This window comes from Setaria viridis, chromosome 2, assembly GCF_005286985.2.
Source record: "Setaria viridis chromosome 2, Setaria_viridis_v4.0, whole genome shotgun sequence".
Lineage (NCBI taxonomy): Eukaryota > Viridiplantae > Streptophyta > Magnoliopsida > Poales > Poaceae > Setaria > Setaria viridis.
In genome coordinates, this window is record NC_048264.2 from 36,732,492 (window position 1) to 36,746,268 (window position 13,777).

General features: G+C 51.0%; 2 protein-coding genes across 2 annotated transcripts; one reads left to right on the plus strand and one right to left on the minus strand.

The window, feature by feature from the left end:
* The first annotated feature begins 2,291 nt into the window (after nucleotides 1-2,291).
* Nucleotides 2,292-5,192, plus strand: LOC117842021 (mediator of RNA polymerase II transcription subunit 10b). Its single transcript, XM_034722353.2, has 5 exons — nucleotides 2,292-2,613; nucleotides 2,743-2,823; nucleotides 2,917-3,019; nucleotides 4,015-4,104; nucleotides 4,973-5,192. Exons 1-5 carry the CDS (start codon nucleotides 2,393-2,395, stop codon nucleotides 5,042-5,044), a joined length of 567 nt encoding a protein of 188 aa, XP_034578244.1. The 5' UTR covers nucleotides 2,292-2,392; the 3' UTR covers nucleotides 5,045-5,192.
* Nucleotides 5,193-8,342: 3,150 nt separating this feature from the next.
* Nucleotides 8,343-9,899, minus strand: LOC117842147 (homeobox-leucine zipper protein HOX6). Its single transcript, XM_034722511.2, has 2 exons — nucleotides 9,173-9,899; nucleotides 8,343-9,024 (listed from the first exon to the last, which is right to left on the minus strand). Exons 1-2 carry the CDS (start codon nucleotides 9,527-9,529, stop codon nucleotides 8,668-8,670), a joined length of 714 nt encoding a protein of 237 aa, XP_034578402.1. The 5' UTR covers nucleotides 9,530-9,899; the 3' UTR covers nucleotides 8,343-8,667.
* Nucleotides 9,900-13,777: the final 3,878 nt, after the last annotated feature.

The window sequence follows — 13,777 nt, forward strand, 5'->3', positions numbered from 1 at the left end:
ACGCGGCGCCTGTGGTACAGCCTGTACGAGACTGTACGAAGTGGGCATGGGGAATCGTGATTGATTTGCTGGTGACCAGTTCGCACGCAGCGATGCGTCCAGCAGCCAGCAGGCCATCAACCGAGGGATGGGGAGTGATGGACGTGTGCTGAGGCGAGGCAGGCTCCGGCAGACCGGCACACTGATTAGGCCGCGCCCGGTGATCTCGTTATCTTATCTATCCGTTCTAGCGCTTGTTGATGACACGAAGGGGACGTGCACACTGTATGCACATGCCGGATGCGGTGTAGCGTTGCATGGGCCTCACCTGGGTTTGTTGAGCTCAGATTCGCAGATCAGCCGGCAGTGTCTGGGAGAAGATCTCAGGTCCGCCACGTCACCTTCCTCGGGCGACTCGGGGCGAAAGCCTGTCGCCGCCGCCGCCACCACCCTCCTGAACCCCAGCTCCAGCGGTGCCGCCGTTGCCACCAGCCGGCAAGCGGCGGCAAGCGCGCAGGGCTGAAAAGTTGTTACTGTGCTCCTCCTCTTCTCTGTATTTTTTTTCTTGCCTTAGTTCCAAGATCGTCCTTTTTGCGATTTCCGTCGTCGGCAAATTCATCGTTCCTTAGCCTATATTCGGGGGGTATCGAGTCATAAGTGCTGCTCTCCCACCACCTATGTTATCCGCCTTTGAGGCCGCCTGGGTTCTCCGGTCCCGCCCCCTGTGTTTCTTGGGTGTGGGACGGGGACAGCTCGATGGTTACCGTCGTCGTCCAGTCACCCCGCTGCCCCATCCCCCTCCATCCTTGGTGGTTGTCATTCGAGGTTGCCATTGCCGCCTTTTGCCGCTGCTACCGCCCAACCTCCAGCCGATCTCCGGGCAAATCCGCCCTTTGAGTCGTGGGGGCTTCCCTCCGTGTTGCCAGTAGCCGTGACCTGGGACCACCGTTTTGTCGCATTCTGTTGCTTGCTGCAGCCCTACCTCCTGCCTCCACCCTCGCCATCGTTTGGTCATTCCTAAGGTGATCTTTACTCATCGTCAGCTCCCGTGTCCTTCGTGGGATTTTCTCCTCACCGGCACTAGCACCATTCTTGGTCTTGGTCTTGGGGCTGTGTGCCCATCTCGTGATTGCTTCAGCGTGGGTCATAGGAGTTGCGCTTCTTTGTCGGTCATTGATGCCATGCCTGTCGGTAGTGTTGCTACGGACCTACAGTGGCTAGTGTCCCTTCTTCTTCCCTCCACAACTACATTTGCTTGATTGGTTGATTCTAGCTCTGTTCCTGTTGTCCATGGTATTCGGAATCTAGGAGGGTCTTTAGGTCTTAGACAAAAGCCTTGCCTGCCTTTGGCTAGAGCACACAATGGTGACGTTCTCGGATGTCGTTTACCTCATCGGAGGTATTGTGGTGACCTTGATCTTGTATCCTTGGGTGACCAGACGGGCGATGGCGGCGTATTGTGCGTTGTGTCCTTAAAGGTATCGTCTTAAGGACTTCTTGGTGCTGTTCTCACCATTTGACATGGGCACTTTGGTTGGTTTCGGTGGTCTCTTATTTTCTATGTGCAGGATATTTATCGCTTGGTCGTAGCAATTTTGGTCGTCGAGTGGTGGCAGTATGCTTTTCTTCACTGGTACTGGTCGCTCTCTCTTTTGTGCTCTCTCGTCTTCAAGCTTAGGTGGTGGCTCGTCCCTTGTTAGGATTGAACTTCACGTGGTTTTCCGCTCCGGCAAGCTCGTAGTTTCTTCTTGTTTTGGGTGGTGGGTTGGTTCCGAGCTTTGTGTCGTAATGTTCGTTGTGTATGTTGGTTTCTGTTTAGGCTTGTCGAAAAAAAAAAGCCGGCAGTGTCTACCTTAGCTCTCCCCTGTTCCTCGCTTCCTTGTGTCCGTGGAAGCGGAAGTGATGTGGTATGATGATGATGATCGTAGTAGTTGCTCAGTTTTTGTTCCTTCTTCCTTGGCCTTTTTAGACATGGGATGATACTTTTTTTATGAGACAACAACACAGACAATGGCCTTTGGTCGGCCCCGATGAGCCCAGCAACGTTGGGCCCAAACTTTGAAAGGCCACGTTGCACAATATGTGTTTGCAGGTCGAGGCAGACAAGAAGAGGAGAGAGAAGACAGCACGAAGGGAAGGCAGAAGGCTGGAAGCTAAGCACAGGGCCCAATCGACCATTTGACGTTCTACGGGTAAACAACGTAAAACTTACTATCAAGCCCATTAGGCTTTCCTCGAAAAAAAATAAAGCCCATGAGGCAACTCGTCATGGCCATCTTTTCGGGGGAGAAAAATGATCTGGTCATTGGCGGCTCGGCCCGTCCTTTTCGACGGGACGCCTCTCGTCGTCCTCCCCGAATCCCGACCGACTCCTCCCAGTGACCCAGTCCTTCCCCTTTCCTCCGACTACGCCATGGACAACGCCGCCCCGAACCCTTCCGCGGCTGCCGCGGCGGCAGGGAACGGCGTCCAAGCGTCGGGGACCGCCGGCGGGGAGCGGCCCGAGGACGCGTCGAAGCAGAACCTGGCGCAGGTGACGAGCTCGATCCAGAAGACGCTGGGCCTGCTCCACCAGCTCAACCTCACCGTCTCCTCCTTCAACTCCGCCTCCCAGCTCCCCCTTCTCCAGCGCCTGTGAGTTGTCCGACATCACCCAATTAGGTTCCGTTTCGTCATGGAAGGCTTTGGGGGTGTGCTTCTGTGTGGCCGTGAAATTCTTAGGGTTTGCGTTGCTGATTACTATTCTTGCGCGCCGTGGCTCAGGAACGCGCTCGTGGCGGAGCTTGACACGATGCAGAAGCTCGCGGAGGGGTGCAACATCCAGGTGCCCATGGAGGTCGTCAAGTGAGCTCCTTGATTTCACATCTTCTCCACCCACCTTCCGACCCGATTTTGCTCGAATTGTACTATGGTTCTAAGTGGTTTGTGTTCTGTTAGTTTGATTGACGACGGGAAGAATCCTGACGAGTTTACAAGGGACGTGCTCAATAGCTGCATCGCCAAGAACCAGATCACCAAGGGCAAGACTGACGCTTTCAAGGTATGGTTGCATTGTATCCCCTCAATTGTTGCAGAAATCTGTTAAAATAGTCATATGCGAGCTTTTCAGCTACTTGGTAGAATTAGAATGCTAGATGCCCATTGGCATGCGACTTATACAATTGTGCACTAGGAATTAAAGGTACACAGTGGCTGATCTTGCTGTCTGACTTTCACAATGCATGCGACTTATATGACGAGTTTAGAACTTGTATCAAGACAAGGAAGATTAGACCATTCGATACCATGGTTTGTTGTAATGTACATCACTAGAACTCCCAGAGTGTTTTTTTCCCTCTTTGTGGAATCAAGTTTATGTTGCTTACTTGCTTTTGATATAAGAAGATACCATGGTTTGTGCAGAGTGAAGGGAATGTGGTTATGTGTATCTGTCTTAGATTTAAGCAGCACAGGACCTCCTTTATCTTATCTGTAGATTGACATTAGAACCACCTTTTTTGCCCTGCTGAAATTTGTTACGGTTTACAGTCTGCCATCTGCCTCCCCTCCAAGAGAAAAAGAAACCCTGTCAGTTGTTAATAGCCATTATCACTTTTTACAGTTTTACCAGCCTTTTTTCACAATTTCTATAATCTCTCTAATTAAATTTAGGTGAAACAAGCACTGAAGTTTTCTGTAGTACTGCTCATGCAGATAGCTAGTGCTGAGCTATCTTGTTTCATAAGTTTATGATTTGGATTTCCGAGTGCCTATTTGGAAGTTGGAACAGTTAGATGGAAATTCTTATGCAACACTTAGTGTATCATCTGTGCAAGGGACATAAGGCTGCAAGTCTTTGGTTGTTTAACCTTATGGTTATCAGTGTTATTACAAGCAGTTATAAAAATTGATCATAAAACTTCTCATTCTCGGAGTCGGTGATCGAATGGGTGCTGTTTTATGTGAACACTGCATTATCTTTAATTAATCAGCAGTTTATACCGCATGTTATTAAAACAATACGAATTTGCTTCATTGTAAGTTGGTTTGTTTCAGAGCCTACGGAAGCATCTCCTTGAAGAGCTTGAACAAGCTTTCCCCGAGGATGTAGAACAATACAGGGAGATACGTGCTACTTCTGCTGCTGTAAGTGGAAACACTGTTGTCCTTATCTGATATTCATATGGCATCCCAAGCCATCATGTACTTTACTGATTGTTGAGCCCTTGAGCCTAATAATAAGATTTTAGCCCAGTGTTAAGAAAACCACAGTTCTAGTTTAATTAAAGGATGAGATGAACCAATACATACACCTTTAACTATATACCTATTTAAAAGCTGTTGTTGATGCTTATTGTTTAAGTTTACGGACGCCAAAATTCTCTTTGTATTTAACTTCTATTTTGTAAATTTACATGTTCAGGCTTGTTCCCTGTGAGTTCAAATGATTGATAGTATGGATAGGCTAGGTGATACCTAGCGCTTATTCATGGCTAGTTTTTGGTGTAAGCAGGCTAGGCAGCAAGGTTGTTCCTAGTGCCTAGGCACACCAACTACGAGGACTGGGCACCTTCTAGAATAGTGTTGTTAGATATTCAAGAGACAACTAAGGGGCATAATTCCTTTTGAACTGTACAGCTTTAAGATTAGGTTAGCACTATCAACTGTTCTTGATTTTCTCTGCATCTTATTTGTAATGAGCTGCCTGTGCCAAGTTCTGGCTAGTACTGCACAGTTCCTGTCCAGGTAGAGCTTTTTCTTTATCGTGAAATGTTCGCAAACTCCTAACTCAGCCAGACAGGTGGTACAGAGCTGTTATTTAGGAATTTGTAATATAAGAACGGTGAAAAATGATTGGTTTCTGTGAGAAATATGTAGGTTTCACAAAATCCTGCTGCTTGCTACGGTTTCCAGAAAAATTTTGGGCAGAGTTTTCTCAAACATTGGTAGTGGTAACGTGTGCAAATGTGCCTCAGTTATTGCATTAATTTTGTAATTTCCCATTTTTATGCAGGAGGCAAAGCGGTTGGCTCAGTCCCAGAGCAGTTTGCCTAATGGAGATGTCAAAGTGAAAGCTGAGCACTGAGAGCAGGATACAGCTACAGAGGGCAAGTTTGTTGTTGCTTGTTTAGTTTGGGCCTTTGGGAATGGCTTTGTTAACCAGAAACATGCATGTCTTTCTATGCACTCACCCTTCATATGATTGATCAGTGAATCTGTACATATTTTCATAACATGTGTGGCTCAATATATTCAACTTAACCAATAACTGAAATCAATTACATGCTGCTGCATTATCATAGCTAGCTCATTAGGTGCTCTGCTAGCCCAAGAAATTGTGAAACAGGACAGTGCATTAGCTATGTTTTGCCCTATTTTTGTTTCTCTCAAGGTTTTTAAGCTTTAACTACCATCTAGGGTTGGGGTGTGCCTCATACTTTCTTAGTCTCACAATATAATGTGATTGACAATAGAATAATGTTTTCAGTTCATTTCTTCATGGACCTATGGGTACTGCTTTGTACTCCATTCACATGCTAATCCAGTTGGCGGCTGCCCCTAGATTCATTCTGTGATGTAGTCTATGCCCTATAAACTGCATAGGGTTGATTTCCTTTTGGTGCTTGTTTGAATTTTTCTCTCCTGAATAACGTAACGAAAAAGTGGTTGGCATTATGCTTAGATAGGGGGTTGATTTCCCTTTTGAAGTTTTGTTTTTCGTCAACTTGGCTTGCATACTGTATCATGGTTTATTTGGCATTTAGGTTGCAGAGTTATCTTCTCATAACTTATCATCTTCGTTACTCTTCAACGTATCACCAAAACAAAAACTTAAGCTAGATGATATGATGGTAAGCTGCCATTGAATGACTTAAGAAACTTGGGAGGGAAAAAGAATATGATATTGTGTGTACGAGACTGATCCACCACTTGCAAAATTTATAATTGTCACTGTTTGGCTGAAGTAAGCTTGATATGGACATCTTCGGCGAATATATATAATCTATATATAAACTTATCAAAGATGCAGAGGATCTTTAAGACGTATGAATGACTCGTGAGCAACCGTATGACCTGGCTATTGGTTTGCTCTGAAAGATATTCAGAGTACATCCGAATATGGATAGCTGAGATCATTTTCTTCTCTTTTCTTTCTTCTTCTAATAAGATTGTTCTACTACTCTGACTTGATTGTTCCGAACTCTAAGGTGCTGGAGCTTTTAACTAATGAACAATTCCTGGCCAATAAACTTTAGGGCCGTATGTCAAAAATTAGTAAGTAACTATTCATCACTAACCAAGTCGAAGATGTAATTGTTTCCACTTCTGAATGAGGACATTTTGTAGCAACTGTTTGATGCCTTGCTAAATTGTTGCGTAATACTCCCTGGATTCCAAACAGCTTCTGAATTACTGTATGTACAGTTTCTGCATAGCCGTACCATACCATGTGCTCTTTTCTTGTGTGCTCTGTAACCTGTTTGGCGTCGACACCTATTGCCAATTGACTCTTCATGGGCTAGTCAAACTAATTGCGTGTTTAAGGCTCTGATGGGAATGTGTGGAGCATCATCTGAACAATAATTTGGTCTTCTATACATGGTAGCTCTACCAAGGTATAATACCATGCCACTGAAGTAAGTGATAAGGCGGCCACGTGTACATCTGATGACGCCACAAACCTTTCACTCGATCAACAGGCTGTACAAGTGGCTCCATTTGTCACCGGATTAGGAATTTGATACCACTAATCCGGATTAAATTAAATTATTTCCCCGGCCTGGCGTGGCCTTTCCCTTCTCCGATGGGGCCTTTACCTTTGACAGGGACGCGTCGCTTAGAATACGTGGGTCATGAGTTGTCACGTTGAGTGGAACCCATATCGGTTAGATGGAAGCAACGCTAACCACCTTCACGATAACACGACAAGCGCCTGTGATATTCTGGAGCCATGGGCGTGATCGCCTCTCACACTCGTCGTCGCCAATTTTTTTTTTTTTTGAGACCCTGACTGAAAATTCTTCTAGGCCCCTGCTGGGCGGTGCTATCACGAACAGAGCTCGGTTTATAGTATCTAGGATTCTATATCGTCACCAGTGCGGTACAGTGACATGTCATTATATGCCGTGGGGCCCGCGCGGCAGCAGCTGAGCGCGAGAGAGAGAGACCTCGCCGAATAAAACAGCTTGAATCCGACGGGTCGCGTTGCGTGTGCATCCGGATAAACAGTGGGTGATTTGGTCTTATGTTAGTTACTGGGGGGTAACTTGCATTCGTCGAGGGCGTAATCCTGTCGGAGGCGTCAGAATTGGGTCTGACTCGTTGTCGCGGAGGCGAAATCGGCATCAGTAACAAACAAAAACATGTACTTTTTACCACGTTTGCGTTGGTCGCTGTCAGGATAGAAGCTTAAATTAGCTACGGCGGAGTGTGAAACTCCAGTCCCTTCTATACCTAGGATAAGTCTTCGTAGAAACTACTAGAACTAGGATAAGCCAAGGATCAAAGGTCTCGGTGTCCAGCATCATGTATTGATTTCATTTGAATTTGAGTCCTAAAAATAGTTTGATGATGATCCAGCATGAAGCTGGTAGAGTGATGCATCAGCCAGCATGCATGATTTACTTAGCTTAACATCAGTGCACTCGCTCGACGCGACGACCTCATCGAATCACACAAGCTTATTCAAGTACAATCACGCAAGCCCCATGAGGATTTGTTGTACGAGGACGATGAGCGCATGCCCCATTTGATCATTTGTTCAAAACAGATAAGGAAGTGATCTGATGAATTCCACTCCACGGAAAATTACATAAATTATCAGCACTGAGAAATTATATTCCGGACAACTCAAAGTTTTGATATTATCGAAGGATTTCTTTTGGTAAACCCATCTGTATCACGAACAATATGGTTTAGCGATTTTTTCGAAGAACAGCTACTACGCCCATTCAGACTCTTACCTTTCGTTCCTTCCAGTTGTACCTTCCTTTGCCGTCGTCAACTGGAGTGCGATCCAGACTAGACTCACTAAACTACACTAGAGATCTCGCATCAAATTTATATTGTTATGATATGCATTCCGGCTTGACCTAAACAACGCGCCTTATCATCTTCTATTCTTCTGCATAAAAGAATGGCTGCATGCATGTTACCTGTGTGATCTGTGCCACCCTGTACCCTCCCGTACTGTACTGAGCCTTGCTGTTCGATTCCCTTCCCCTCCTCTCCTGCTCGATTAAGAATCTCGATCCACGTCGGCGTCTTTTCGCAACCTGTACTTTCATGTTCATGTTCTGGTTCTCTCTACTCTACTAGCTGTTCGTCATCTTTGGGACTTGGGAGAAAGAAACAACGAAATAAAGAACGAGATAGCAGCCCACTGAACATGGCAAATCAACTGGCTCGCATGTGACCTTCTCTCTATAAGTTGGTTTGATCTTTCTCTACATGTTCCTGGATTACATGATCTGGTGGTACCGACAACAGTGGGGCGGGGAAAAGAGAAAAACTCGTTTGCATGATGACGGGGAGAAGAAGAAACTGCCTGGACAGAACTGGACTTTGATCTACCGATGAAGCTATGTACACCGTCGCTCTTGGGTCTGATCGATCATCTCTACGGACTCGTCCTTACGTGCTCTGGACCGACCGAGCGATCCGCTTGTGATCGTTGCATGATCCGACGACAAAGCAAGTAGTTGTTGCTCACTCACTCAGGGACTCGAATTCCCACCATTGCGAGCTGCTGCAGGTCTGCTCCGTCGACGACGGCCAGCAGCTCGAGTGGAACTGGAACGGCTGGTGCTCCGGCGGGCCCGACGACGTGAACCCGGCGGCCGGCTGTTGCGGCGACGGCCGGAAGAGGGCCCCGGCGTCGTCGTCCGTGAAGTGCGCGAACTTGCCGCCGTCGGCGCCATCGGACGAGTAAAGCCCCGCCCCGGCGTCCGCGAACTCTTCCTTCATGCCGCCGACGCCCGAGCGCACGTCTTCCCCGGCGACGGCGCCGGCATTGCCGCCGTACTTCCCCCGCGGCTCCTGCATCATCTCGGCTAGCTTCTCCAGCTGCAAGCGTGAACCAAGAGATCGTTATGTATGACGTATGAGCGATGAATTGCATGCTTGGGACAATGAACAAGGACTTATTTAGCAGCGCCGTGATCATCCGGCCGGCGCACGAGAGATGTAGCCAAGACCAAGATCAGCAACCAACCTGCTTGAGCAGCGCGTGCTTCTCCTTCTTGAGCGACTCGTAGCTGCAGAGGAGCGCGTCGTAGTCGTCGCGGAGCGCGGAGTACTCGCGCTCGAGCTGCTTGGACTTCCAACGCGCGCGCTTGTTCTGGAACCAGATGGCAACCTGGCGCGGCTGCAGGCCGAGCTCCCGCGCCAGCTGCAGCTTCTGGCGCGGCTCCAGCTTGGTCTGCGTCGCGAACATGGACTCGAGCGACTTGATCTGCTCCTCGCTGAAGCGCTTCTTGTTCTTGTCCAGCCCGCCGCCGCCCTTGCCGCCCTTCCCTCCGCCGCCGCCCACCTCCATCATCCACTCCGGCCCGTCGTCCTCGCCCTCCATGGCTAGCTGTAGAGCTAGGCTAGCTAGTTCCCCTAGCTCGCTGAAGCAGCTGCCTTCCCTGCTGGAGAAGAGGAGGAAACGGGGGGAGCCGGATCGCAGGCGAGAAGCAAGCTGGCGAGACCCGGGCGATCGACTAGTTTAATCGGCGTGATGGCAACGGCGCGGCCAATGGAGCGCGGTGGCGTGCGGGCGCGGCCTGTCCCTCTCCCTCGCCCCCCGCGTCTCTGTAGCCCGGGAGCCCCGCTGCGGCCGCGTCGCTGTCGCGGGCCGGGCAGGGGGGCACAGAATTCGCTCCCGATCCCTATCTCTCGTCTCTCTCTCCCTTCTCTCCAGCCAGCGCCAGCGCGCGCGGGGGGTAGTAGGAGAGACCCTGCAAGCCGGTGGCGGCCACGTATATATCGGCATCGGCGCGGCGATTTTTTACCAGCGCGCGCGAGTGGTGGCGTGGTGGAAGCTTGTTACGGCGCCGCGCCACCTTGGCAGCGGCGCGACCCGATTGGTGCGGTGCGGTGCGGATGCCGGAGGGAGTAGGGAGGCTACGCGCGGCGCGGGCGGGGGACGGGGATAACGTTAACAAATTGCCGGCGTGGCGTCGCGTTTCTGCGCCGCGCGCTCCGGGTCCGTTGCGTCGCGTGCGCGTGGCTGGTTGGTTAGGTGGGAAAATGGGCAGGGGCTCGAGGGGGAGGGACGTGTCGGGTGGGCAGTGGCGTCGCCGTCTCCGTGCCAGCCTAGCTACCTCTCTACCTGCCGCGCCGCCGAGCCGATCGAGCCTCTCGGGGCGCGCGCGGTTCCGTGATGGTGGTGGCGCGGCGGCGGCGGCGGCTGGCGTCGCACGTCGTGGCTGGCGTGTGTGACTGCGTGGGGGCATGGCGGCGGCGGTTAACGACACGGTTAGAGCGCGGTGCCATTTTGCTACGCTGGATTTGGCCGGGCCCGGCGGGAGCTGCGCCGTGTGACGCTGTGCGCGTGGTGTGCTCGATCACGCGACCGCGGGTGGCTACCAGCCTACCAGGCAGGCTCGTTCGATTCGGCGGGCGCTCGCTAGCTGCTGTTTCGTTCTCCCTCCGAAACCGAAGTCTTCGCTTCGTCGCTGCTCGATCAGGACAGGGCGCGGCGGAGTTAATCGCTTGCCGCAAACGTGCAAAGAGCGTCAACCTTGCCAACTTCCGTGGCAACAACAATCTCCCGCGTACATTTTGGACTCGATCGGCACCAAAAGTATCACACGGCACATATCACGCAATTTACCAACAGTATGATACGCGGTACGACCACAGCGCCCATGACTCACGTACTCACGTGTCATGAACTCACGCTGATGCGCGCAAAACGTTTCGGTTTAGCCTCACCACCTGTGCCGGGACGAGGAAACTGACAGGCGAGGGTAGGAAAGCACGCGGCGCGGCCGGATCGGGAGACGGGGAGAGCCAGCCAGGCAGCGATCAACGCTATCGGCTCTCCTGCACATGTCACCCAGGTGTCCTCCTTTCCCCGGCGCCGCTGGCGCGTTCCGTTTGGGCCGTGTGATCGCCCGGCGGGAAAGTTTGACGCACGCACAGCCCTGCTGGCGCTTTGGAGTCCACTAACCCGCCTAAACTACTGCTGAATGCTGATGGCTGGCTCTTGTGTGGTTGAAGGTTGATGCCTTCCCGGTTGCTATCTTATCAGGTCCCAGAATTTCGTGCCTTGATAAGTTACCCGTCGTTGACTGGCAAGGCCTGTCGCCTTTCTTGCAATCGACTGAATGCATAGAAAATTCCGTTCAGGTGCGACGTGAGAGTTTTTCCTGTTCATGTGTGCGGGTCTGGATTTTATTCCATTCAGAGGCGCAGCATCTCCTTTAATGCGGGGGTTTGGTTTACATTTGCTAAATATGGCTTAGGATGTACGTTTGAGCATGGCTTTAATTGTGCGCGCTAGACGGATTTTGTTCGAACACTGTACCCGTACCTGCACGCGCCGGTGATGACCAGCTCAGCTCAGCTCGTCCCAACCAAACCTATCCAAATCCATCGCCGAGCAGATAGAGCTCGGTCCGGAACCGATCGAGGCGAACAAGAACCTACCCGGCATTAATGCCGCCACGACGGTGGGACTGTTCATGGACCCTCCCGCAACAGCAACGGCAACGCCGATGGATGGATCGATCGCCATCGGCGCGCGCTGGTGTGCGGTGCGCTGCGGTGATACCACGCGCGGCATGGGGGCGGCGGACGAGAGGCGAGGAATCGGCCACGGCCAGCGGCAGCACGTACGCCTCGGCTGCTCGGCAGCATGGCCCCCCTCCCTGGAGCTGGAGGCTGGAGACTGGAGCGCGGAATCGACAAGGGCCACCGGTGCGCATACACGTACACGCATCTCGATCCCGTCACCTGTCGGCGTCAACAGTGCCCGGATTTGGCCTCCGCTGGCCGGCCGCCCGGCCCCGCGCCTTTCTTCCGCTCCACCCACCTCTCCCTCCCCGATTGGCCGCGCACCCATGCCGCGACGCTACAGTGCTTGGTGCCTGCAGCTGGCTCCCGGAGTTGCGTGTGAGGTTGCGCTACGCCGCCGCCGGCATCTAGCCGCTAGCTAGCTGACTAGCTACGTCCATCGCGTGGTGCCTCTACGTGTCACTGGGAGTGGGCCCTGCTCTCCATGCTGCCGTAGCCCGTAGGAGCACTGTACTGCTGTAGCTACCGAATAACCTGTTCCGGATCTGACAGGCTTCTTTACCGAGCTGCTGTACTGTATGGCTTGCTGCCTTGCTCGATCCATTCGTCATACACTGCAACTGCAAGGGGTAGTACAGTTTTTTTGCACGTTCAATTGGCAAGGTTAAATCTTCAGCTGGTAAATTAGAATGGCTGCTATATCTCTGCGTGGGGGAGATCGAGCTTGTTTTGTTTGGGGTGGACGGACGTCCTGAATCCTGATCCTTCCCGACAGGCGCGGATATTGGTTTCTTCGACCAGGACAAGCCCGGGGGTGAACAGCAACAGTCAACCGCGGGCTCCGCTCCGCACCGACGGATCGACGGAGACAATCGCTGGCTGGTTGACTCGTCCGCGATCTCCTCTCGAGAGGATTGTCACAGTACTATGCCTGTTCATGCGAAATCCGAAACCTCCATGGCCAACGCTGGCCAACCTAGGATCTTTGAGTCGTCGAAACTGATGACTCCAGCAGACCAGCAGAGCGTCAAGATCGATCAACGGGCATGGAGCTAGCTTTTATTTGCTTTGCTCCGAGGATTAAAGTGCTCCTAGTTACGAACAGGATAAGGAGGAAAGGAGCTAGTACTGCTCGTACGAAGCCAAGTGTTTTCTGGTAGCTCGCTCGTCATGATCGGTCACTGTTCCTCGACACACGATCCATTACCTGATGGCAACCGGATGGAGACATAGTATGGATTCAAGACGAAGCTATGACACCATTTTAAGGGAAGCGCTGCCGAAGAGACGACGACGAAGGAATAGATTTTTCGTTGAAGGATTTTGAGAAGAAACTCGTATAAGTGCATTAAGAGGAACGGGTGTCAACGTAAGAACGAGATCCTCTTAACTTTGAGGTCTTTACTTTTGAGTCACTGCCATGTAGGCTCAATGTAACTGGACTGAACCAGCCAACCAGGCCGACGCAATGCTGTTACGCGCAACGTCCAGAGACAGGATGGGCCGGACATGCGTATACGGGCTATGGCCTCTGGGCCGTACGCTTTTTCATTTGCGCACGTTGTCTGATCTTTGATGAGAGATGCCGATGGCCTGATGCGAGGCACCGAAGCCGAGCGGAGACGAACCGCTCAGCATTACCCAAAATGCAGACATGACCGTGTATGTGACTGGCCTGCGCCTGCCACGAGTTTTTTTTTTTTTTTGTTGTTGTTGTTGAAAGTAGCCTGCCAGTAGACCTGAGCGGCGCGGACGCAGGCACCAGGCAGGACAGGACCAGGCAGGACAGGACCAATCAGCTGATGTGAGTCTAGCTAGTACTCCTACCAAACATGTGCTCGGACATCTACCAATCAGCTTATGCTAATTCGATGTTTGGATGCTAATGAGAAGGATTAAACATAAGCTAATTACAAAACTAATTGTATAGATGGAGTCTAATTCGCGAGACGAATCTATTAAAGCTAATTAATCCATCATTAGCAAATGGTTACTGTAGCACCACATTATCAAATCATGGACTAATTAGGTTTAATAGATTCATCTCATGAATTAGACTCCATATGCGCAATTAGTTTTGTAATTAGACTATGTT